Source organism: Thunnus maccoyii, chromosome 16, assembly GCF_910596095.1.
Source record: "Thunnus maccoyii chromosome 16, fThuMac1.1, whole genome shotgun sequence".
In the NCBI taxonomy this organism is placed as follows: Eukaryota; Metazoa; Chordata; class Actinopteri; order Scombriformes; family Scombridae; genus Thunnus; species Thunnus maccoyii.
In genome coordinates this window covers 6,065,359-6,092,919 of record NC_056548.1, presented here as the reverse complement: position 1 = coordinate 6,092,919, position 27,561 = coordinate 6,065,359, and the positions used below count along the sequence as shown (strand labels likewise).

The 27,561-nt window shown below is 39.1% G+C and overlaps 1 protein-coding gene across 2 annotated transcripts; it reads left to right on the top strand.

The window, feature by feature from the left end:
- Positions 1-1,254: 1,254 nt before the first annotated feature.
- On the top strand, positions 1,255-25,321 carry sfxn5a (sideroflexin 5a). Of its 2 annotated transcripts, XM_042389380.1 has the most exons (14): positions 1,255-1,437; positions 3,814-3,882; positions 6,343-6,420; positions 6,831-6,857; positions 11,320-11,374; positions 11,987-12,012; positions 12,204-12,257; positions 12,993-13,049; positions 13,142-13,207; positions 14,266-14,356; positions 17,857-17,972; positions 18,190-18,275; positions 22,620-22,737; positions 24,243-25,321. In XM_042389380.1, exons 1-14 carry the CDS (start codon positions 1,390-1,392, stop codon positions 24,318-24,320), a joined length of 969 nt encoding a protein of 322 aa, XP_042245314.1. In that variant the 5' UTR covers positions 1,255-1,389; the 3' UTR covers positions 24,321-25,321. The 2 variants fall into 2 exon arrangements, with proteins under 2 accessions (XP_042245314.1, XP_042245315.1); XM_042389381.1 differs by lacking the exons at positions 1,255-1,437; positions 3,814-3,882; positions 6,343-6,420 and adding an exon at positions 6,588-6,611.
- Positions 25,322-27,561: the final 2,240 nt, after the last annotated feature.

Sequence of the window (27,561 nt, the reverse complement as noted above, 5' to 3'; positions counted from 1 at the left end):
CTGTCTTTGAGTCTTAAATGTGAAGTTATTAATTATTATCTCAAAGCTATGTGTTCACAAAATAATGGATCATTGTTATAGGATTTAATAAAATGCTGTAGAACCTCAACCCTTTAATGCATCGTTTAGCTTTAACTCAGTTCTGCTGTAAAAATAGGTCCATTCAGTGTTGTAGCTCCCACTTTGATGTTGTTTGATGCACTGATAGGCAGACCTGTCGCAATACTGACAGTGACTGTCTGAGAAATGCTGTGATTACATCTGAGTGAAAGTCTCTTTTTTATTAGTTCTTTAGTGAGGAGGACCGATCAAAATCAAGTCTGGTTGGGATGTTTTGACTGGAAAAAGGTGATATAAGACGTTGGGTAATATCTTTAAATTCAAGCACTCGCACTAAATGAAATTTAAAACAATATCTTTGTTTAGGTTTAAATCTTATAGGATGATATCACAAGCAGGGCTGAAATACTGAGGTTGTGAGTTCACCCCCTCCCCCCAGACACACACACACACACACACATATTTTTTTCAAATGTGAAAAAAACATGTACTTGTTTGCAAACTTATCACATGAAAATTGTGTCTTACTAAATGTGATTTTTTTGTTGTTGTTGAAATACCAGAAAATCACTCAATGTGAATTTTTTCTCCACGTGTGATACGTGAAATGTGTTTCACATATGATAATTACTGGAAATAGCCAAAATAAACTTACCTCTATATGTAAGTTTTTAATTTTATAATATAAATCCCCCCCATCAGCAGAAAACTAACCCTGTTTACAGTTGCTCCAGCACACCTTGCTGCTAATTTCTACCTACAGTACAATAAAATCTAACACAGCTTACAGTGAATGATGATCATTTGACATTTATATATCTAGTTGAGACTGGTGGGAGAGATGTTTAATGTACTTGATTGTACTGTGATCATTTTTGAGGCTGTAGTTTGGAAATACTGTTAAGTGTTGATGTTATTGTGTTCACCTCCTGCAGACTTTACTATGAATGGTTTTAATCCACAACCACCACTAGGGGGCTATGTTCTCCTCTCTAAACTCAAACAGCTTCCTTCATCGCTCCTAACAACAACATTATGACTCTAAATGTCTCTTTTTGATCTGTCATACTCAAACTGATGCACCTTTTCCCCTTTTGATCAAATGAAAACAATGCATGTTCTCCTGGGAAATGTAGTCAACTCTCCAACGGTTCAAGCCGCATCCTCTGTGGTCAAAGCAGCCTGGGAAAACTACATTACCCTTCATGCACCGCGGCCACTGAACAGCTGAATGTTGGCCGCGCAGCCCTGCAGCTGCAGACTCATAAACTGTTGATGGACAGTGTTTTATAATCGTTCAAAACTGGACTTGTTTGTTTTTGCAGCAGCATGTCTGAATATCCGACCTTCCTGTTTGGCAAGTCTCGTTTCGATCAGGTATTTTTAATTTTAACTCGACTAAAGTGTGAAACAGGAACTCCTTCATACATGTGCACAGGCAGCAGTAGACATGTTATCTGTAAAGCATATAAAACTCACATTTAGTAGTTTGACAAGTTGGCTGCTACCGTCTGTTTTTGTTCATAACAAGCCGCAGCTGAGGTACTAACACTGAATAAAAGTAAAACTCATTTGTGGTGGTACAGTTTGCCTCTGTGCAGTATCTAATCCCAGGAAACAGTCTACACTTCTCACATCAGCAGGCAGGGGCGGATTTAGTGATTTAGGGGCCCCAGTCGGGCAAATGCTGTTTTGCTTTATTTCACCCTTTCTCTAACTGGGAATGTTGGTGTTGGCAGTGGTAGAAGTACTCAAAACTTTTCTCCAAAGTAAAACCATTAACTATAAGTAGTTAATCTAATAATACCGCACAGTAAAAATACTGTAAAAGTGAAAGTCCTGCATTCATTTTATACTTAAATGTGAAAAGTAAAAGAGGTATTATTAGTACCATATATTTAAAGGACCAGTGTTTAGGATTAAGTGGCAAATAGCGGTGAGGTTGCAGATACAAACCAACTGAATACCCCTCCCCTCCACTTCCAAGCGTGTAGGAGAACCTACGGTGGCTGCAAAAAAAAACCGCAAGAGGCCCTCTCTAGAGCCAGTGTTTGGTTTGTCCGTTCTGGGCTACTGTAGAAACATGGCGGCCTCCATCTCTCTATGTAGATATAAAGGGCTCATTCTAAGGTAACAAAAACACAATTCTTATTTTCAGGTGATTATACACTAATTGAAACATATTTATGAATATTATATTCCATTTCTGCCAATATATCCCCCTAAATCCGACACACTGGTCCTTTAAATTTGCTTAACATCTGTTCAAAGATTCTGATATTAGGGACTAAAAAAAAAACCTCCTATATCAATATATATCAGCTGATAATCTTATATATACAAATTAGCCCAAGCAGATATCTTTCAATGTGGCAGTCTTTATAGTGTCAAAGTCCTTCTTTTTGTTACTATACTTCCACCGCAGCTAAACAGGGAAACACAAAGAGGGAATTTGATGCTAAAAAGACTGTAAATGTGTCAGATATCCGCTTGATACGACTAACTCAGACTGCTGGAGCCTCATATAAGCGTCAGCATCTTTGCACAAAATGACTGTGTGGACACACTGTGGATTTTGGCCTCCATCACTTACACTGAAAGCACATTTGAAGACGATCTTTTAACAGCCAGTATGAACAGGAGGAACGATTACAGCGAGGAAAAACCTTTTCTTAGCCAAGACAATTATCAGGTTAATATCATAGTAGTGCTTAGACTCAGAGTATTCATGGAATAAACATGGAAACCGAACAACACATGTTCAAAACATAGAGCAAAGTCAGGAAGGATAAAGTCTATAATGAAATGCTAATATCAGACCAACATTAGCATATATGAGAATGTTTTGAGCACCGAAACCACAAAGTTACATTCATCATCAATATCACATTTAAAGTCTATCATGTATCAGTGCAGTTTGAGTGACACATATGAAGCTGCTCTCCAGCTTTGGAGTGAAGAAGACGAGTCCTCCCTCCACCACTCTCACCAGTGTCAGCTCAAACTGGTCAAACTGGAGTATCACTCATAAATAATTGATTGTAACAGCTTTAAAAAAAACTATTAGCCCACTCCATGTTTTTACCAACAATCCATATGTTCAGAAAGTCACAAGGCGCAGCAGTGAGTCAGATACCAGATTTTCATCCAAATTAGCAGTTAGTATAATTAAACCCCAAGTTAGTGAGGAATGGGTGTCTTTCAAGCCTGCATGCTGTGTTGCTGTGTATCTGAAATGATTCCTTATGCTCAGTTATGAATAAATGATCAAAAAGATATTTCTGGCACAGTCATTATAGAAGTAATTGCGAATGGTTTGAGTGGATTTTGGGTCCCTAAAAGATGCAGATAGGAAACAGTTTGTCAGATGTATTAATGAGGAGGCTCCACCTGGTGTGTGAAAACAGCTGGCACGCTGTAATATCACTGTTTACCGGGCGACAGCTGGAATCTCTCTCACTCTCACTTAAAGAAACAACCCAGAATTTGATTTGGCTGCTTAGAAAAAAAAATTAATTGATTCAACCTGAATAATACATTAAACGTAGCGTTTTCTGAAGTTTCTGAGCACATACTTGTATTCCAGTGATTACACAGAGCCCACGGTGCGTCTAATATCTCATCTTTATGCTTCGTTAATAAGTTTAGATGAAAAATAATCGTTCCAAATAAATGTTTTAGTGGACTCTCATTTTTGATCAGTGTGGCTTTTATTGTAAAATGTTTCTTTGGTGTTTTTTCTTCTTCTCTTAGAACACATTTTTTGGTCGGTTCAGACACTTCCTGGATGTGATTGACCCCAGCACCCTCTTCGTGACAGAGGTACACAAAATGCATTATTCACTGCATAGATCCAGTTCAATGAAAATACACTGAATAAGCCTTTTTAAAACATAAAAAACTGTACTTCTACATCTGAGGGATTGTAGGTAGTCTCTCCAACATGTGCAAATACACACACACACACAATCTTTGGGAGTATCACTTGAATATGATCAAGTTTATTATTATTCATACATATACATTATTCAGTCATATAACATCCTCTGTCCATTGACCCTCAAATCATGAAAAGTAAAGGGAGAAACTTCAGGTAGAGCAACAGAGTAGAGATCTCTCTTTCTGGACGGATAGAGATGCAACAGGTGTCTCATAAACACAGTAGACAGACGTAGCAATGATTGAATTACAAAGTAGAGAAGCAGAATTACAATTTACAGCCAAGAACTACAAAGTCGTAGAACTACGAGTACCAGAAAAGCAGAAAAACAGGATTTTATATACAACCGAATATTATCTGTATCAATTACCTCGACCTTGAAACCACCTCTGTACCGCTGAGGTTTGGAAAAAGGATAAAGTAACTGTTTTTCATTTGGAAATGACATTCAGATGTTGTCATGATGAATATGGTTGATTTGGAAATATGTGTACTGAACTCCACAGTTTGAGAGGCCACTATCTTGTCTTTTTCACTTTACCTCCAGTAATAAATGCAGCTGTGCTGAGTTTTTGAGACATTCAGATGAAACCTGCAGAGGATCAGGAAGCTTTAAGCAACTTCCTGATCATTCCTGAACTGTTGCTCATAAAATGATTCCACATTGGTTGTGAGGGGAGGAAAAACAGGAATCTGATTGGTTGTTGATGGCTGATGGCAGTGAGAATCTCAGCTGACGATGGGCTTTGATTGTGATGTATGTCATCCACACATTATTATGAACAACAGGCAGGCGTTCACCCTCATTTCTGAGTTTATTTAAAGGCCCAATATGCAACTTTTCCGCGTTAAAATGTCTAAAAACGACTAGACCTATGTTTATGTTGTGTTCTTCAATTATCTCAAATGTTTCCAACGATGTTCAAACGCAGAGAAATCTGTTTTTTTAATCAAGGTAAGGGTCTGTTTCATTTGGTTGCCTGTCAATGGTGCATGTGTTAGTGTTGTGGCTGACCGCCAGAAGCGGTTGATTTCTTTTATCCAGTTTTAAGCCACATTTTTACATGACACTTTTCAGATCTTTGTCGTTTTTTAACTATATCTTTTAAACGGATGAAGGATTTAGTCATCAGACATCTGGATCTTCAGTCATCAGAGAAACAAGCTGAGTAAAACGTGGGGGGGGGCAGCTCGGTTCACAGCCCCTCCGGACATCCTGCGTCCGCTGAACTGTGTGGGAGAAACACTGATTTTTAATGTGAAACTGCTTTATTCAGTGTTTTTTTTACAGTTTTTAGTCACCAGGTCCGTTTGTTTTGGAGAGGAGGAGATCTCTGCGGATAATTCAGCTCCTGGTAAAAACCTGCTGAGTGATGAAGGAATCCAAACTGGGAGAAGCAGACTGCAATGAAGGTGGCTGTTTAACACTGAAGACAACAACTCCCGTGATCCCACGCGGCTGCGCAACGTCATCAAACTCCGTCTTCTGTTATTGTTTTGATCGAGAGACCCACAGCGGCAGAAAATGACACACATGAAACAACATTTACTGAAGAAGGAAGGCATTGAATTGTCTTAAAATGTCCTCGACCTTGTTTTTAAAACCTTTAAAAGGGGTTCCTCGCTATTTTCTCTAAAAGCCGGGCTGCCGTGTAACATTTCCCAGGTCTTGGGTGTGTTGTGGTAACTCTGTTCACGGAGTCATCAGTGTTCTGGTGCTCTGGGTAATGAAGCTGTTAGCGGGCTCTTTGGTGACAGTAATAGCGGCAGTAGCTCCTGGGATGTGATGAGGTGTGGACATGTAGGGCAGCTGCGAGGTGTGGAGAGCGTGCACAGTCACACACACACACACACACACCTCTTGCACCCTGCTGGGCCAGGCGTAGCCTCAACTTGCCCCTAATGACGAGAGTGGAACAGGGATGGTCGGGATTTTTGCATACGATCACACACACACGACCTCGTGTGCACACCCAACGCTGTCACACATAAATGCAGAGAAAGGAACGAGCACACACACACACACACACACACACACACACACACACAGAGACGGCGAGCTAATTAGAACAAATTGGGCCGCACGACCTTGTATTTTGCTCAGCATTAGACAGCGATCGCACCGCAGAAAACGCTGCTCATTACCTTTTAGGAAACTCATTTGTCAACTGAAAATCAGCATGAAAGTTTTAGTGAAACACAGTCGTCACACGTTGAGCCGTGTGGCTTAAATAGAGACGGAAAACATATCTAAGCTGACTGAAACTGTCCAAGGAAACTTCTTTGACTTGACTTTACATGTTACTGACTTCCCCCCCTCCTTTTTTTTTTTTCCAAATCAGAAACGACTCCAGGAGTGTGTGGAGCTGCTTGACCGTTTCAAGCAAGGAACTCTGCCTCCAGGTGTGACAGATGCTCAGGTAAAGACACAGAAACCTGAGTTGACAAACTCTTTTAGGAGCAAGTAAGTGAGTTTCATCTGTTGTGGGTAAAGATATTTTTTTCTTTAAGACCCTTTTTGATGAGTGTAGTAAGAGCTCGGCCTCTTTCTCTCCTCCCGTGTTGTTTTTGAAAAAGGACACTGTGGTGCGTTCAGGCTCTGTAGAACCAGGTGTGTGTGAAGCATTTATCAGCCAAATATTTCCTACATAGACATTTAAATGCTACAAGTTATTTTTTTTTTTAACGTATTTAACAGACCTACTGTAGATGTCCAGTTTCCTGCCTCTGAGTTCCAAGATTACAAATATAAAACTGACTAGAAATACTCTCCACTACTGACAAATTAATGTTTTTTCTAATTGAAGATATGTGTTATTTATCTTTACAGCTATGGCAGGCTCAGAAAATAAAGCAGGTGAGATTTTTCTTTCTGTCTTTCACTTCCTCTGACTCTCTCACTCTCTCTGTCCCTAACACATAAAGATAGTGATCGTAAACTGTCTTTATCGCTCCTGCTTGTTGTCGTATGGTGTCAGTGAATGGGCAAACAAATCTGACACCATTCTTTGCACTTCAGCTCAGCACTTACCTGTTTACACAACAAATACAGCTGAGTGGACAAAAGTATGCGTTAAAAAAAAGCATCAACGTTACATTAAACAGTGAAGCAGACGAGCGATGGAAACTCTCGTGCCAATTAGCGGCGCGTGTGTGAGCTTCGAAAAGATGCCCGACAGTTTCTGAACTGCAGATGCACTCGGTCAAAGCGACAGATAATAATTTTCGGTAATATGTGACGGGCTTTAAAGTCCTGAAAATATCTGGCAAAAAACAGGAAAACAACTTTGACATTTGAGCGCTCACTAACAGATGCTTAAAGGGACGTTTGCAAGATGGCACTAAATTACAGCTTCAAAAATAACCAGAGAGTTGAATCTTTGCCACTGTAGACTATAAATACTGTATACCTTCTATATAGCTGGTGCTTATGACTTGTCTGAATAAAACTTTTAGTCATTTTAAATACTGAATGAATTATTTACTGCATCTACAACTATTATCTTAGGTTTTCTTAAATGTATCAGCTACTCATTTAACATGTTCAGGTGATATGATGTAATGTCTCTCTTTTCCTTTTCTACTTTTCCACTCAATCTGTTTTGTTCAGACTGTTCCCAACACTAAAAATGCATCTGAGATTATTTGATTACAAGCTCTAAATCCTTCAGCTTAACGTTACAGAAGCAGTCAGCGTGTTCTTCACAAAAAAGACCAACCTCAACACTGGATGCAGATTTCATAGTCTCTGGAAAAGAACTACAGATTGTGTCTTGAGTTTAAATACCTTGGCATCACATGTGAAAAAAAAAAAGTTGCAAGGAATGTTAGATTTAATCTGGTTTATTTCAAATTCACAAGGAACTGCATGACTACTAATGCGGCTAAAATTGTTCATGAATACAATGATCCCCCCGCGCATCACGTACTGTTGACACGTCAATAAAACCACACTAAAGCCAATAGAATCTGTGTACAAACAAACAATAAAACGCCCAGACAAGAAGCCACAAGGATACCACCATTGCAGTATTTTGAAAAAGCAAAGCTTGTTAAACTGGGAAAACATGGTTAAATACAGTAGACTGTGTCTCATTTACAAGGTATTACACAACATGGCTCCTCCACCACTCCGTCCTTACATCACATTAAAAACAAGCCAAACTACCAGAGCAACAACAACTAGAGGAGACTGTCTTACTCCTGGAAGACAAAGTAGTTTTGGCCAATTTTTGCTTTTTCTGTCGGAGCCTCTCAGGATTGGAACAACTTGCAGAAACACATAAGAAACTGTGCCAACTGCCATTAATTCTCCACAACATTAAGAGCCTGGTTCATTAGAAATCCAACTTGTGAACACTTGAACGTTGAGGTGTTTTCATGTTGTTTGTTGTCTTATTTGCCATTATTATGCTTAGTGTAAGAGCTGCTCCTGCTTAGCATAGATTCTGTACATAATATCCACACTTCACCGGTCTTAACATTGTGTTGTCATGCTATTTGTTGATTTAATGATTGTTGTCATGCTATTTGTTGAATGTGCTGTCATGCTATTTGTAGATTTAATGATTGTTGTCATGCTATTTGTTGATTGTTGTCATGCAATTTGTTGATTGTTGTCATGCTATTGTTGATTTTGTGTCTTAAAAGCCATCTTTCTTGTCGCTATGTAGCACACGCTCTATTTGTATCTGCATATTTTCGCTACTTTTGCTGTTGATTCTATTTTCAATGTTTTTATTCGTAACAGTTTCCAACTATTTGCCTGCTCAGGAACTACAGATGAAAATGAGTCTTTCTGGCTAACTCTGGGATATTTTCAGAAATGTTATTAACATGCAAAAAATAAAATAAAATAAATACAGATATGAATGCACCCAAATCACATTCAGGAAGCATTGTGAGCTGATTGTTAAAACCACATTTAGGGTTGATCTGGGATGTATTGTACCGTAAAACAGTATGTTGTGAACATAAATGTGTCTGTGGCTTCAATTAAAGTGCTGCCTAGTCAACAACTTCAGTGAGTCCATACATGAAGTGACTTCTGCTCTACCAACTGCATATGGCTGAGTACAAATGTGTCATTTTTAGCCATAGTAGTGGCGATGTCGTTCTGCCAGTTAGCTGGACATTCATGGTTCCCAGATGATGTATCCCACGACTTTGGTGATCCGATGATTGTACCACATGAGCCACCATGAGGTTTAAATTTGTGGTTTTAAGTGAAACATCTCCACAGTTTCTCGGTGGATCACCATAAAACGTGTTACAGATTTTTATGTCCCTCTCAGGATGAATTGTAATAACTTTGAAGATGCTGTAACTTTTTCTCTTGCGCCATCATCAGGTACCTGATATGTATTGTTTGACGTGAAAATGATTAATCCAGCCAGTGGAGACTATCTTTTAAATAAATCAACATACAACCTGAATGTACTGTATCTAGATTCAAGACATTAGGTTTCAATGAGGCAAATGGTAGCTGCCAACGACTAAACATGTTAGTTGATCTTCAGTGTTGTAGGTTATTTTACAATACTATGTATATCCTATGAGGAAAACCTCCCATATTCAGACATGATAAAGCCCTCATACATGCTACTTCAAGAGTGGCTCTGTGAGCGCCAGGAAGAACCCTTGCGTTCCTCTCCAAACAGCAGATCTTATCGTCACTGAAGCACTAGGGGAAACAGATTTCCATCTGTCTTATCTTATGACAGAGAGGATACTGCGTTAACCGGATGCTGCTGTCTTAAGTGCGTACGTACAGTATAAAAAGACTTAAAAAACAAGAAAAATAGGTCTAAAAACAGTCATGTAGCTGAGATTTTTTTTAAAAACGTACGCACCTTTACTTGGCTACGCAAGTGCTCTGTTGTACAAAAAAGAGGTTAAAATGACTACAGCCTGTCAGACTTTCATCAGTTCTTATACAGTAGATTCAGAATTATTCAATTATAATAGATACAGGTGCAACCGATTAGACAATCAGCTCTGTTAATTGGAGAGAGGAAGTACTGTAATACACAAATATGTACAGTAGATGTTGAATGTTTTAATAGACTTGAAAGGCCCCTATTGATCTCCCAAATTAATAATGATCGCTAAATCATGTTAAAGCGACATTGTCATAATGCTAGAGATCAAAACTGGTCACAGTTGCATATGATTTTGGCTAATGGACTATTGTTACACAAAAATTTTGGAAACAGGAAGTGTACAGAGACAAATGAAACTCATATTGTAAGTTCAACATTTAAGTGGTTTAAATTGTTTACTTTTCAAGATGGTGAATGATTTTGTGTTTCCTGTCTGTCAAAGTGGTGCTACAAGGACCAAGAAAAGACCAGACAGAAATGGAAAATGTAATTTTCATGGGCTCTGATGTTTTATGAAAACAACTGACTAACTCAGAGCTTTCAGACAGTTCTCGCTCATACAGTTGTGAAACCACATCAGTAGGTTGTTCAAATGTTACCACAATAAACACAACTACCAACTAAAGGCACCATTTCCCAAAGAACTGGAGGCTTCTTGAAAAAAATTTCCCAATTTCCCGCTGCATTTCAGGAGCCTTAACAGCATCAACAACAGTTGAGTTAAAGGTGCCATATACTGTACGACACTCAGCCCCACTAGACGTCAGCAAACAACTATTTGCTATGTAAAGATATAGTGGAGTAATGGCGTCCTGAGCAGAGAATGAAGTCACGCTCCCTCGGTGTGTGTTGTTATCTGAGCTTCTCTGTTCATTTTTTTGATAGCCGGCCCGGCTGTGTGTCCATGTTAGTGCATGTGAGTCCCTCTCTGTCCTCCCAGCATCCATCTTCAACATGGCGGCCAGGTCACAAACTTTCTCCCATTACAGCTAAACAGTACACTAAAATATGTTTCTGAAAACATTTGAGGCAATAAACAGACAATGCAGTAACAGAATCTTGATCTAGTTTGACAGATTGATCTGAGTTTCGTGAGCAGTGTGTTCAGATGCCGCTGTTTTTTTTTTTCTCCAACTTTATTGAGTAAACGACGTGTGCTCTAGTGTGACATCTAGTGGAGCTGAATGTCGTATATTGCACCTTTAAGTAATAGTCTTTTTCTTTTTTTTACTCCTGTGAATATCTGACCTAGTTTTTAGAGGTTTAAATGTATTTAAGGTGATGTTAATCCATTTTCAATAGAACACAAAACCTTCCTTCAAAATTTCACCACAACTCAGAGAGCAACACTCTCTTCCTAATCCTCTTGAAGTGAACCAGCCCAAATCATTCTGCACTCATTACAGTCTGATTCTAATCATTACGCTCTTATTACAGGCCATCATCCACCCCGACACAGGGGAGAAGATCTTCATGCCCTTTCGAATGTCAGGTACAGTATCTTGGTGTGGAAGCCTTGAGGGGGGAGGGGGGACGGGATCTAGGGGCTTGTTATGTGGTCCAATATGGAGGCGTTGTTCACCCTGGGAACTGTCACGGCTCAACGGGGCTCTTCAGGTTGTCTCAGGTCTGGAAAAGGTCACACTCAGCTGGGCGCTGATTAAAGGCTCGCTCCCACGGTGACAGAGAAGTTTTTGAGGCCCCCGGAAGAAGCAAACATAAGTATTTTGGTCTAGTCTCAAGGCACCTTTTTCAAATTCACTTTGAAGTGTCGGGAAGAGGGTTAGAGAGAGAGAGAGAGAGCGAGGGAGGAAAAGACAGCAGCGATTAACATGTAAGGACCAAAATACTGTATATGACAAATGGGAGTGTAGGCAAAGAATACTATTGTGCTCTCTAACCTGGACAGAGAAACACACAGGTTAAGACAAACAGAACTGATGTGTTTTTGAGGAACATGTAAGATTCTGGAAAATCACTTAACAAAGATTTGAAATATCAGAACAATTAGAAGAACTGTTACAAATATTAGATGAACCTAAAAGCAAACATTTATGATCATAAGGTGGTGGTGGTGATGACATCAACTCTCGTCTTTTAACAGGTTTTATTCCATTTGGCACACCTGTGGTAAGACTTCTTTACATACATTTAAATAATGCAAAGCCACTCATCATATTCATTTTAATTTGTCCAAATTCCAACCAAAGCTACAAAGTTTCTCAGCATATTGCATGATATAAACTGAGGAATATATATATAAATATATTGGCCATTTTTTCTTTTTTATAAAACTAATTGTACTTTTTATCTTTGTGTAGGTTGTTGGCCTCCTTCTGCCAAATCAAACCTTGATGTCAACCATCTTCTGGCAGGTACGTACCAACCGTCTGACCAGTAAACAACAGACTTAAGGACAACACACATTAATCAACATTTCTGTGAATGTGCCAGTGTTAACCAGCCAGTTAATTTTTTAACTGCAGTCCTTTGCAACATATTCTAAAACCAATTAAGCAAGATGTGAAGAAATGAAGAAATGCAAACATAGGAAAGAAAGATGCTAAAGTGACAACAATGGTAATGAAATTGCGACAGAAAGCACCTTTCATCCACTTGACAATGATGTTCAACACATTAATTATAATACATACTGTATATTGTCATTTTGGCAATTTTCTCTCAATACAGTGTTGAACATAATCCATTGTCAAGCAGTGGTGTTCATGGGAAATGAAGTTTTAATTAAAAAAAATAGCACTGGTGGAAGACTTAGACTGCTATTTTATGAATCATGGTCTCATTTCTGTGATTAAAATGTGAAACTGAACTACACTCAAAGCTTACTTACTAACTTTCTGGGAGCTTTCAACTGTTTCATTTGTTAGAAAAGGCTGTGCAATTTAGAATATTTTATTACAGATATGTAATGATTTTCCCAAATTGTTGTTACAGTAATTATATAAAGCATCACCTTTAATCAGAAAAGGCTAACTGTTGAAAATGTTAAATGTGCCACCTGTCATCACAGACTGAGAAGCTCCTTACAGGTGTACAAACACATTTACTATCAAGTTCCTCTACTTGTCACTCTCTCCTCTCTTTAACAGTGGTTAAACCAGAGTCACAACGCTTGTGTTAACTACAGCAACCGCAACGCCTCCAAGGTACCGAATCTGCAATAAAACGATCCAGACAAATGCTGAATGACATGTTTTCATATTATAATCTCACTTCCCCTCCTCCTCTTTCACTTTAGCCGGCTCCAGTTTCCAAATTCGTCCAGGGATACCTCGGAGCGGTGACCAGCGCAGTCTCGATTGCTGTGAGTTTCTCTCTGACTGAACAGGCCTTGTGACTTGAAAGATATGATGTCATCAGCTGGCAATTGCTGAGACACTTATTGATCCATTATGTCAGCTGATATGTCTTTGAATCTGGGGGCAGACCAATATATCACTCTGGTGCTGGAGTTTTGTCTGCTGCAAATAGAGCTGGAAGCTTCTCCTCACATAAAGTCAGCACAGCTTGCAATCAAATTGACCTATTTTGCAGACTCACTGTTATATATGCCAAAGGTTCCTCTTGTCATCCTGCTAATCCAATAAAAATGTTATTGATCTGGGCTTCAGTTGCAATTTTGGAGGTTTTACTGTTGCTTTCTAGGTGAAACGCAAAAATATTTTTACTTGATTTGACAGGAAAGTTGTCAAATTTAAAGAATTCAAATATAAGCATGAACCTTTTAATATCGGCCTTTAAATTACCCTCATCAGTTCAACCTTTTTTCTTAACTTCATGTCATCAAAGACTCAAATGTCAAGAGTATAATACAAGTTCGCACACCTGCCTGACACAGCCTTAGTGTGGACACGGGGCTCAAACCGAGCCAATTACTGGTCCCGCTGGGCGCTCATCCGGCTGCTGCCCTCAGGCTCGACAATGACAACAAGCACAGAAAAAAATCGCGGGGTGTCTGGAGGGCGGAACGACAGGCCGGGAGGGGGGCACGAGCTCTCCAATTAAACGACCGCTCTGGTGACGAACCCCTGCCGGGCTGAGGGGAGGCGGCGGGCTGGAGTGGAGTGGTGGCGTGTTATCTGAGAGCACATTTTGACTTCAGCTCTCAAGTGTATTAAAATACAGTAAAGTCACATTATTTAATCGGTTATGCACAGTGATAAAAATATCTGCCAATCAAACCATTTCTGACATTTGAAGTTTGCTTTCCTGTGCTGAAAGGATGTTTCACAGCATTCTGCAGGACAGGAAATCTATTTATTGAAATATATATTCCAAATATTCAGCGTCTGAATCATTTGCTTTTTGACATAGACTCAGTGACTGACTTGTTTGTGCTATTTGTGTCTGGTTTTCCCTCAGGTGGGGCTGAATGTTTTAATCCAGAGAGCCAGCCGCTTCAGCCCAACCACCAGGCTTTTGGTGCAGAGATTCATCCCCTTCCCAGCAGTGGGTATGTTGTTCGAAAAGCTCAGTGAAACACTTCATGGCTCTGTTTTTGAGGTTGTTATCCATGTACAAAGAAATTATATGCTGAAGCTCAAACTGCATTAGCAAGCTAAAGTTAGAGTGTTGAAATGTTAAGATATTAATATGCTTGTAGTTAGTAAGTGAACTATTGGATGTTGATGTTTAATATGTATTATTTAGAATGGTTATGTTGGCAAAATACACAGTAACAAGCTCACAGTCTACATAACATTTGACAAAACTGGTGGCAAAACTATTGTAAGTCAAGGTCGTTTAGTTCAGACTGAGGTAAGATTATTTGGTGACACGACTGTTTCTAAGTTCAGGAGTGAATTTTCATGCTCAGTTTAGTGTTTAACTTTAGCGTTAACCTTTTGCTAACAATAAGCCTATTAGTAGACCATGATAATGTTAAGCATGCCATATTAATATTAATCTCAAACTACATGAGGCTCACAGGTGTTTGATCATTAATATTATACATTACCATTACCAGGTGGTGCTAGATGAAAAGTCTGGGATTATTAGGTTTTGTCCTCTGGAGAGCCTCGATGTCTGTCCCAAATATCACAGTTTCATTATATTTCACTCTGTAAGTGATGTGATGTATTGTTTTTAAAAACATTAACAGTAGTAGTAGAGTTAAACAAATGTTGCTGGATTTTAATGCCAGTTTTCTTAAATGCTTGTTCTCTCCTCATGATAAAATCATTCTAAGACAGCAAGGAAGCTTAATATTAACTCGCAGATACAGTTTATCCTCGTCCTTAGTGCTGGTAAATGTCTCGTCTATGTTTTTATAACCGCTCTGTGATTGTTGTAAATCGCTGAACGAGAGCCAAACGCAGCCGAGTCATTCGCCTCACTCCGCTCCTCGCAGTCCGTTTTCCTCTCTGCAGGGTTAGAGATGTGTTATGAGCTCGCTTTGTTAGACATGTGTGTAGCCACAAAGCCGATTTTCATGCCACTCTCCCGCAAACACAGTCACACCCAGGGGTATAGACCCGTGTCCCACAATGCCCCGGGCTGCTGGCTCATAATTAAATTGTTTGCCTGCCCCCCCTTCCTTACCATGGCGGTTCTTCTAATTAAATCAACAGGTTTCTACAGCGCAGCCTTTGCCTGGTAATTGGCTGCTCGTTAGAACTCTGCTGCCGCAAACAAATTGGGTAATTACCCCTAAAGTGGCGTCTATGTCAAGGCCTCATTTACCTGATTTCTGTTTGTTCATTGTTGTTGCTGTTGTTGTTTTGGTAAGCCCATATAAAAGGTAATTAAAATGGCTAATTGAAGCGGGCAAAAGCAAAGTGCTGTTTGAATTTTCACCCGCTTGATTTTGTTTGCTTACTTAAGGCTAGATTTATTTGTAATAACCTAATCAAGCAGCGGCCTGTCATTCAATTAGATTATGAAGACCTTAACTGGAGGGGAAGCCACGCCGCCAGAAATTTGTGGGGATAATTAATTTGTTGTCTTTTGAAAATATTCATCATTATTCGTGATATTTAGGAATTAATTACGCAAAAAGTTCTTGGATGCATTTCCACGATTGTACCACTAGTTATTAGATGACAATTAGAATGTACATAAATGTAATTATTTCAAATAATTACAAATTACGGCCACATATTTTAGTATTTAGCTGTGCAGACATTGAATTCATCTATTTATAATTACTTCGATGCCTTTATTAATTTCATTTTAATCAGGTTTTTGAAAATTTGATCTGTTTGCTGTAGTTTTTGTTATTCCTTGCCAAAATTCTACTATCTGTCTCTCTATTAATTGGTCTGGAGAAAAAAAATCCCTTGTAGGTAAAAAGAGCTATTTACTCAGTCAATTGAATTCCCCTCACAAAGCGACCTGCCAGCCCTGCAGCCCTTAATAAAGATAACTCTGTACGCTGTTGTCTTAAATTAAAAAGGCTCGCGGCGCCACCACTAAACTCTCTAAAATGAGTTTTTCTTATTCCTATTAGAGTCAAGGAGAAAGGTCTATCTATATTAACATGCATTTGTGTTCATTTTGGCTTTCGTGAATAAATCACAGGGTAACAACACTGCTGTTGGTCGACCTATCAGTCACCTTGGTTACGTTGTCTGTTGCTGATGTGAGGGTTACCTGTGTCAGTGGCGTCGCGTTCAGTTTTGTGGATTATGACACAAATGTGGAAATGATGTGCTACGTTTGGGTGGTATCAGTCTTACAGAAGGCAGTTATAGGTGATTTTCACAGTATAAATGCTTTAAATCACTTTACAGCTGCAATGATACGTCGATTAATCGACTAGTTGCTAACTTTTAAATGAATCGCTGTTTTGATAATCAATTTATCATTTTGAGAGATTTTTTAAGAAGAAAATTGTCTGATTCTGCTTCTCAAATGTGAATATTTTCTGGTTTCTTTAGTCTTTCAAGACAATAAACTGAATATCTTTGGGTTGTGGACTGTTGTTAACAAAACAAGACATTTGAGGACAGTTTTGGGAAACAGTGATCAACATTTTTCACCATTTTCTGACATTTTATGGACCAAACAACAACTTGATTGATCGAGAAAATAATTGACAGATTAATCAATAATGAAAATAATCGTTAGTTGCAGCCCTAAGCCTAAGATGTTTACAAAGACGATGATTAAATGCTGATGTTTAGCTGATGTAATGTATACTCATTAGCATGTTAGCATGCTAACACTTGCTAATCAGCACTAAACTCATTGGTTTATGGGTACTTGCTCATAAACCAAAGTGTTCTGCAAATTTGAATTCTGACCTGATTATGGTGCTGGATGAAAAGTTAAGGGATCACCAAAAATATGACAAAAGTCAACCTCTTGGTAGCGCTGGAGGAACAGTCAAGGCATCACCGAAGTCCAGTAGGATTCATCCTCTGGGAACCATGAATGTCTGTTCAAAATATAATTGGAAACCATCCAATAGTTGTTGACAAATAACAGACTGACGTACATTGCTATTCACAGAGCCGTGTAGCAAGTGTGGCTAAAAATATTTGATCTCATCATAGCAGGCTTGTTTTCTTGAAGTCACAAAATAATTATTTCATAAATACAAGAGAACAGTTTGTCCTGTTATTTCTCAGCATAACAAATAGTTGTTTTGTAAGCCGTCAAATGCATTTTCTCTTGGCTAAAGAATAATTATTTTGTCAGCTCAAAATATTGCCAGAGCGTTATGTCTGGAGTTCTGAATAATTACTTCACAATGACTGCAAATACAAAAAAATGTGATGGTGAGATCATGAAATACTGTAATTACTTTGTGAAAAAATAAAATCTGCTAACCACATCCTTACAATACTAACCACAGTACCCTTGAGCAAGGGACTGAATCCCTTCTCTGCACTGCACGAGCCAGAGGGTGAAAAGACAATTTGCTCATTTGTGAAATAATAAAGTATCTCAAATTTTCTCGAGTTGAGACACTTCACTTTCATCTTTATACATATTCTCACCTCTCCACAGCGAGCGCAAACGTCTGCAACGTGGTGCTCATGAGACACTCCGAGCTGTCGGAGGGCATCAGCGTGCTCGACGACAACGGGAACGTGGTGGGAACATCGAAAGTGGCGGCCAGGCATGTACGTCGCTTCCCTCTGAAAACTTAATATCTGATGTAAATTCATCACGTGCTGTTTAGTTGGTTTATTGTTGTTGATCAGTAAGAATTGTAACGACTGTAAATACAACATAGTTTTAACTGTAAATGATGAGGTCAGTATGAAGGTCATTGAAATTATTCAGTTTCTTGAGAACAAAAATCTTTTAAAAATGTAATTTTTTGAATTTTTCTGACAGGCGCTTCTCGAGACGGCGCTGACCAGAGTGGTCCTGCCCATGCCGATCCTGGTGCTGCCTCCCATGATTATGGCTGCACTGGAAAAGTAAGAAATACTCCATCACTTAGTTTTTACAACCTTTGTTTTTACAGAGCAACAATATTAGAGTTAGACTGATAATTTATTGAGAAATATTAGCTTATCAATGTATACATCAGCTGATAAGTGAAGAGGAAATCCAGAAGAGAAATACCACAAAATATGTTTGAGGTCCTTTAGAAACAGTTTCCCTGTTAGGTAGTTTTTCCACCAGAGAGCACTGACAAGTTAACTCATCACACATCTTGGTCACAAGTGATCCTTAAAAAAAAACCTGACTGTATACTGATATATCGTCCTCAAGAATCCAGTATCGGTCGGGCTATAAACAACAACCAAAATCTGATGGTAACGCTCTTGATGTGCTCTTTGGAGGTGACAGAGCTTCAGTGATGGAAGACAACCCCATTTTAACCTCAATGAAATACCTCTACTGCTATTTCCTGACTGTTCAATCTGGATTCAAAGTTGGTTTAAACATTTTTTTCGGTTTCCTTCATTTGGTGTCACTGCTGTAGAGTTCTTCTGTGTAGACAGATAAATGGAGACACCCAGTAAAGACTGTGGCTGATAAACAACAGCAGATGTACCAGAGAGATAGAGCTACGTTTGTTTCGATCCAAAGGCGACGCAGGACGTCTAGTTTAGCTCCTCAAATATGAACCCATTTACTTTCTTGTGGGTTTTCTGCTGATGGAGTTTCTGTAGGTGGCGCCTTTTTTATTTCTCCATTCAGCTGTTGGTGTCCTATATTCTTTCTGTCTGTTTCAAATACTGATGTTGCTGCTGTTTGACGCATTGAACGCATCACTTGATGCGCCCCAGAGGATTTTTACAGGAAAGAGAGACCAACGATTTCATTAACTCAATATAATCTGAGTCATTGTTTGTATCAGTCCTAGAAAGTGTCAATGTGATTAAGAAGAATAAAAAATGAATTATTGCTTTTGTGGCAGTAATAAAAAAAAAGACTTCTAATTAATAAATGAATAATAAAACTTTCTTAAAAAACTTTATTAAAGAATATGAGTATTAAAGAACTTCAGCTTCCTTCATCATTGGCTTTGCTATTGTTTAATAAACCCACATAGTCAATGAACCCTTCTCAGCACTGAGATCCAGTGTTGTGTGATATGACTGTAATGATGTCTTAATGATGCAACGTGTTTATATGGACGTCCTGTGATCGATGGCCTGAATGTGCCTGCGGTGTGTCGAGGAATGCAGCCATCTTTGTAAATCCTTGACAGCACTTGTCCCGACCGCTCCGAGCAGGCGGGCTCAGGCAGCGGGGCCGGCTGCCCAGGTGTGTTTGGGATTCCTGGCAGTTGAATGACTGAACGGCGGGCGGGGGGAGGAGATGGAGAAAGAGGTAGAGTGTGTGTGTGTGTGTGAGAGAGAGAGAGAGAGGGAGAGAGAGGGAGGGGGGAGGAGAAGTGGGGGTTGTGAGGTTGTGGCTGCAGGTGAGTAGTCCTCAGCTATCCTCGATGTCAGCTCGCCTTCACTGGCTCTCAATGGAGCGAGAACAAGGGGACAGAGATGGGTGCCTGGTCGGCCCCTCAATGATGGATTACACTGCTGAGAGCAGATTCAAGGCAGTGACAGCAGGTTCTATCCTCCATGTGCTGCGGTGGGAGTAAGAGGTTACAGACCCGTAATTGTACTTCTATTTATTTATTTTGTGTGTGTGTCTTTCGCTACGTCTACGTGCGCTGAGAATCTCAAGAAACAGTCTGTGCGTTTCTGTTAACAGCTTTACAAAAGAGGAGCGGGCAATATGGAAACAATCTCACAGTAGTTTTTATTTTTATTTTATATGGTTGTTACAATATATATCATGATATAGTTTAGTAGATAAAATACAACTGGTCTGTTTTCTGCCAAATCCTGCAAATTTAACACCAGAAAAATCACAATTAAGTCCTCAATCAGACCCTGGAAAAACATATATACTTCTGTAAATTCAGAAGAGTGTGAGGTCTTATCTCTTGCTGCAGAAGTATAGGCTGTTGCTCCCAAACTCCACCAATTTAGGATTCTGATCTTTAGAGTTAGAGCTATGGTCATGTGTAGGCTGATAGGCATACCTGTCTGGAAAGCCTAACTAATAGGATTGGATAAATAAAGGGAACAAAGGTTGATGAACCATGAGCTCAGTTTAGGTTGTAATTACTAGGTTAGTTTTTCTCCTTTTGGCTTAATAATGTATCAGGAAGAACCCTGAAACACTCTAAAACACTGGAGTTTTCTTTTGAACAAACAAATACTTTGTGTCTATCAGTTGAGGCCTAACAAATGTGTTGAATGCTTTGTCTTCTTCGTAACACATTTTTAAAAAATATGTTAAATCCTACATTGTTTACATCCATGTTTGCCAGCTTACAATTTTCTTATTCCTCACTTTTGCTGGCACATTGTAACGTTTGTCGGTGGTTTAGTGTGTGTGGCACTGCAAATGCATAACACACAAAAAAAAAAAAACAGTTACACACTCAACAACATCGCCCCGTACTGCTACTAGTGGCCATAAACTCTGTGGGGTACCTTTTAATGTTGCATAAGCAAATAAGCAAAATAAGCTACTGAAAAGAACTGGTCTCTAAAACAACCACAACATTTGAATAACGTTTTTTTCTGCAGCCGACAAAGAAACACTTTCTGACTTTTGCGTGTCATGTTCGAATCACTACCTCCGCCTCCTTCAGGAGCTGCTGGGTTGGTGTCGAAAAGATTTACCTGGTCGACAGTGTGATTGTTCCTATTCACACACATCTGTATATATAATATAGCTGGGTCCACAAGACTAGAACATAGCTGAACTAAAGCTGAAACAAATGTTTAAAAATCACCATATTCAATAAAGGCTTTATTTCAATCACTTTGTTTGTTGTCATAGACTAACACTTTGTTCGCCAACAGTAGCAGAATTTGGAAAAATTAGTATTTTGTGATGCTCATTAGCCAGCATTTTGTTGTATCTGTGTTCAGCACAACACAAGTCAGCATTGATACTCTATTAATTGTTTTTTTCATGCTAACAGAGGCTCAGTCACAGCATCAGAGGTTCATTTAAAACAGTTAAATCAAAGTGAGTCCTCAACCAGAGTGTTGCCACTAGCCAGTTTATTCAGTGCATGTGAATGCAGCTGCACAGAATTGTGTTATTACTTTTGTATAATATCAATTTTTTACCTGATTGTAAGATTTTCAAACAGCCTGAACCTCACCGCTCACATCTCACATACCTCACAACTTTCTCCCATTGACTTTTCTCTTTGTAATGCGGTTCCCTCTAAGATGTGTATCTGCACGTTTTGTGTGTGTGTAGCCTAATTAAACCATGGCAGCCATATGTGTTAATGAGCTCCCTCATTAGGCAGTAGCTCTCCTCGTTAGGGGGAGAGGCGTTGCTGGTGGAGGAGCGGCTCTTTCTCAAGCTCCTGCTGAGTTCGCTGTCCCACACACTGAAGAGGGGATTATCCTACGGAGGGCAGCGAGGAGGGAGGAGAAACATGGGCTGGAGAAAACATATTCGTAGATATATATCTGTAAAACCTCCTTAACATGTCTTTTCTGATAGAGAGAGATGAGATGTGTTTTTGAAACTGATATATTTATAAGGGATTATACAGACTAAAGAGTCAATACACAAAACAAATGGCCGTGTAAAAATCAGAAGGAATGACAATAAAAGCAAAATTGCTTTCATGATCTCTCTACCTCAGACTGGTAGTGTAGCAACAAGCACACATTGAACTCTAAACTGGGATTTTAAGAACTTAAAGACAACTTTTTTTACTGTAGTATCGTTGTGCATTTCATTGGAGGTTGGCTGTAGAAGAAAAACCAGTATGTATTTATTTTGCAAACTCTAAAAAGAAAACTTGAGCTGTACAGATCCACATTCAAGAAATGTACCATTTCCACGACACCATGGGGCGACCATATGACTTTTCCTCACTATGGGTTGATCATCTAGGGAAGACATCCTGACTTTGAAGTGTCACTTAATGACATTAATAATTTACTGACTGGAATGTTTGATATTTCCGCAATTTGGCTTAAATGGAGGGCGTACTTTGCTCAGATGCAACATGTTCTGCCAATGACCACACCTGACTCCTGAGATTGTTCTTGGCAGATCGAGCGAATCACCTTGGTTCACTCCTTTTAATGACATCTTAACATGAAGAAAAATAATAACTATACCCTCTGAAAGCCTTATTTTTTGAGATATTTGTCTGCCTTGATGAATGAACTTTAAAATTACGATCTCCTGAATGCACATCATCATTGATTAGTGAATCAGCCCACCATAAATTGAACTGTGTCTCCTCCTTGTCCCACCAGACTTCCTCTCCTGCAGAGACAGCGCAGGCTTGTCCTGCCCGTCCACAGCCTGGTGTGCCTCGCTGCCTTCGGCCTGGCGCTGCCTCTCGCCATCAGCCTCTTTCCACAGATGTCAGAGGTACTTCATCTCAAAACCTTTCTTCTCCAATCCGCCAGACAACAGTGAATTGTGTTGATGATGAAAGAAAGCTGATCGTAGCGATGCAGCGTTGTAGTTGTGCTGTTTTTCTGTGAGATTATTGTTTATTTCCTGCTGTTGTGCAGCCATACTGTCTGTCAGTCCTCATACTTGCTAGTGGGCTCTTCTTTGATTCATTATAAACAACTGTTGCTATTTTTTTGTCTTTGATAAAGCTGCCAGACACTAAAAACCAAATGTAAAAGCTTTCATGAGCTGGGTGGAACTATGAGGTACAGATTTAATGAGTTTTTTGTTATATCAGTTGGATATAAGGGCAGCAAACAAGATAGAATGATATTAAATGTCTTGGATTCCCACTTTGAAACAAATTAATTGTGACACCCACTGTGGTGGTTATAATTACATTTTAATTAACAGTGATGCTCAGAGAAAAATTGTCTTAAAACAATGATTTAAGGTATTAAATACCAGAATACCAAGAGCTACTTCTGTGAATTCCTTGTTGTTGCTTCTTCAGATCCTGAAGATATTGAATATCTGCTTTGCTGTCAGGTCTGCCGTGACTTGGTTTCAGTGACTGATGCTGATGACCGAAGTCTCCTGACCTTCTTTAACGTTACCCACTGAGCTTCACAGAGCCGCCCTCTTAATGAGGCGTTTCCCTCTGAGACTGAACCTGCCCTGTTATGATCTGCCCAGAGCCTCTATTGCCTTCAATCATTGATGCTATCCAGGCTAGCAGGCTGAGATCTAACTTTAGCCTTCTCGCCTCAGTATTTGTCGTTCTACTCATTAAGTGGCCGTGGCATGATTTTGTTTTTCACTCCATCTCTCTCTCTCTTTGTCCTCTCTTTGCCAAATGACTTGCTGACACAAGCCAACCAGTTCTGGCTTTAAAATGTTTAGGATTTAATTACCACTGGAAATAGCTCAGACAGCCATATGGCGAAAAACTTCAGACATATGTGCCGCCAACAGTCTTGTGAAAAGCTGCCTCCCGTTTCATGGAGGGGCCTGTTTTTCTCTCACTACTCCTTTTTGCACTTTTGCAAGGATAGCAGATGAAAAAAAAAAGAACTCCCCAAAAAGCAACATGAATGCCCCGCTCCCCCCAGACCCCCGCCTTCTCAATTTGTCCCACTTCCCCATTTCACACCTTCCAAGATGTCTGATTAGGATTCTGCCTCCAACTCCGACAGCCATCTGTCTCTGGTTCAAATATTAGGAGATGCGAACCTCAAATTAGACTTTAATCTGCCAAATTGGCTCTTTTTGCACATTAGCGGTAAATACAGAACATTTACAGCCTTTAAGAATGATTTAGTTACAAATTAAACGCTTTGAAATCTTTAAGTAGCGGTTCATGTAGATGATTATGTACAGCATACACATACAGTATGTAAGCTTGCTATATCTGTCAGCTTGTGCCAAGTATTCCCATTCGCACTATTGACCTTTTTGTTCTGCTTTGACTCCCATAGATCAGCGTGAGTCAGCTAGAGCCGGAGATCGCCATGGCAACACATTGTAAGATTGTGACATACAATAAAGGGCTTTAAATGATCTCTACTACCCGACACATGAAGATATAACCTGCTGCTCATCATGGTTCAAGCCCTCTGAAGCTGCCAGAGGAAATGGATTATGGTAAATCTGGCTAACACAATGATGTCATGTCGTAATATAAGAAAATATACATCATCTCAGAGGGTATTATCACTGTTATACTGTCACATGGACAGTTAAAGACATAATACAGGAAACAAGAACAAGACTGTGTTTTGGAGGTTTTCACTTGTCCGCTTGGTTGTGAAAAATCAAGACCCAAGTCAGCACAAACCCAGTCTAACTGGGTCAGGGAGGGTCTGGTTTTACTGGCACGGGTCTCAAGTCTGTGTGTCAATATTTCCATCACTTGAGTGGATCTGAATGGATCTGAGCGTACTCATTATCAGCTCTTATCACGTGGTACGTCATAATCACTGCGGGAGAAAATATTTTAGGAAATCAGTAACCAATGTAAAAAAAAATGGTGCTTCTCAATGACAGTTACTTTTTGGAGTTTGATTCACTGATATTAAATTGGTTAGAAAATCTTCAGTCTGTCGCCCAGTTGGCCTCAGAATTGTTTATTGTTGGTGGACAAGGTGAAAATAGAACTTTCAATTATTTCTCAATTAATCTTATCAAACTATTTTCTATGACTTTACATTCGACTGCAGTGTTCTCTCTCAATTTGGTCTGTTTGTGTCGAACACATGTCGAATCGAGTCTAATTATCCTAGAGTCTATTCAGATTGCATCTTACTTTCTCTCTATTTTTTGTAAATAAATTCATGCACTGTGAGTTCAAGCAGGTTTTCCATTGGTCCATTTCGGATTGGGTCCAACATTTGAGACCTGTGAAGATCTGTACTGTGTTTTTAGGTCTAAATGATTGTAGTTGTGGTCTGGACTGCATGCATAAATAATGTGAATGAAATCAGAATAAATGACTGAAATGTATTTTTGTGAATGTTGAGTTCATAAACCGGAAAATGTTGTTTTCCTGTTTATAATTTAAAGGACCAGTGTGTAGGATTTAGTGGCATCTAGTGGTGAGGTTGCAGATTGCAACAAACTGAACCTATGGGGGGCCGCGAAACTCACAAAAAATGTGAAAGGCCCTCTCTAGAGCCAGTGTTTGGTTTGTCCACTCTGGGCTACTGTAGAAACATGGCGATTCTTATTTTCAGGTGATTATACACGACTTAAAACATACTTATGAATATTATATTCCATTTCTGCCAAGTCCATTCCACTAGATGCCACTAAATTCTACACACTGCACCTTTAATTCAGGGCTTTGCAACCCTTTTTTGCTTGTTACATTAATATGAAGCAATGTTTCCTTGTGACCTAATGTCATGTCTACATTGTAAGTTGTGAGCAGTTTGTTTCAACTATGTTATTTCACAAGAAAGAAGCATTGATTAGAGATTTTTAAAAAAAACCCAACACATTTTACATAATTTTCCTTACAAGAATTACATTTTTCTTATTTCCTACCTGGGCAATTGTCATGTGACCCACTAGATTCATCTCTTTTTGTAGGGGTCTCAACCCCCAGACTGGACCCACCAATTTAACATCATCACTTCATTATCTGTTACATGATTTAAGAGCCTGTTAAACTAATCCTTATACTTCTACTAACAGTAACTTTGCACTTAAGATATGCTGCGTGATTTTGTAATAGTGCCCGAAAATGTGAAAAATTCCATTGACTGTTGTATTGTGACTTTTACTTTTTTACTACTAAGCCAGGTGGTGAAAATTATCATCGTTGAGTAACTTCAAATCCCAATATTTGCTTTGGCCTCCAGTTGGAATCATGTCATGTAGTAAAACAACTGTGGTTGTTCCAAGTTTGGTGCCAAGTGAAAAGATTCATCTTTTACTTTAGTTTCCGCCTGTGTGGAACGTTCATTTACTGTCTATAATCTGTAATTTTTTTCTTAACCAAACAAAAATTAAGTGTATTTGTGAACAAAGAATGTAAACAAATTTATCTTTAAATTCATCTTAACCTGAAGTAAGTTGTATTTCTTCTAAGTGTCCTCTGGTAGCGCTACATTAAAAATCCTGCTCTGTCTTTGTGTTTGTATTTGCACTTGATTTATACAAATTTTCTGTCTACACGTATTATCTTTTGTCATGATCTGTATGATTAGCATGTTTGAACGGTTGCCGAGGGAACGCAGCACGGTAGGCTGCGATGTGGTGTAATTCGACAAGAAGCCACATGCAGGATCAGTGGAGGATGCTGGGTGGAAGTTGTGCCACACAACCCGCCTAAGACAAATAAAAACAAAACCTCATTCATAAAATACATGGCAGATCACATAAAGTACATCAGAAGTGTTTTCCTTTATGTCTTAAGCTGATAATTATGAATATCACTTTTACCTCTACCTGAAGGATTTCACTCTATAATGGTAATAATTAGCTTATACTTAACATATTAATCCATGGTGAGTTCAGTTTTCATTTCAATAAACACCACTTGATGTTTTTTGCATTTTTAAAATGATGAATATCTTAAACAAATGTGTAGTTTTAGCTGAGTGGTTTCAATATTTGGTACATTTAGGTAGAAGAAATGTAACCTGGTATCTTCAGGACTATAAATCAATAATCAACATATACCTGAAGTTTTGAATTGTACTCAAATATCAGAAACAATCCATAGTGAGCTGAATTATTTAGAAACTGTTTAGACATTCATATTCAAAAGTATTTAAAATGAGAATCTTTCATATCATTAATTAGGTTGGGATTTATAATTCAGTGATCTTACTGCTGCTTGACTGAAACCGGTGCAATGTGACAACTGTGACTACACTGCATGATTTATCGCTCAACATGCAATTTCATAACCAACAATAAAACACGTGTAATTTTTTTAGTGCTAGCTGAGAAAACAGAAGCATTCAATCATACCACAAAAAACAAGTAACCAAATAATAATGATTAAACCAGTCACTGTGTTTCAAACTCAGCCTTCCAACACCTTCGCAGCAGCAGCAGCAAGGATCAGCCGGCTCCTCTTCCCACCTCGCAGCGCTCTGCTCCTCTGGAGAGACGCTTGTTTTTCACGGCGGATTCTCGTTCCCATCCTGAACTCTCCTCTCTGCTGACTCAGGCGACAGGAGACGCAGTGTTTAGGGAGACAGGCGTGATTTTCCTCTTAATTGTTTTCTTAACAGACAACTGAGAGGTGCAGCTCCGGTTAATCGAGCTGACCTTTTACCTGACCTA

Coding starts and splice junctions, on each gene's coding strand:
- sfxn5a (XM_042389380.1), top strand. CDS start 1,390: ATGTCTGAATATCCGACCTTCCTGTTTGGCAAGTCTCGTTTCGATCAG. Junction 13,050..13,141: donor GCAACCGCAACGCCTCCAAG/GTACCGAATCTG, acceptor CTTTCACTTTAG/CCGGCTCCAGTTTCCAAATT. Junction 17,973..18,189: donor CGAAAGTGGCGGCCAGGCAT/GTACGTCGCTTC, acceptor TTTTTCTGACAG/GCGCTTCTCGAGACGGCGCT.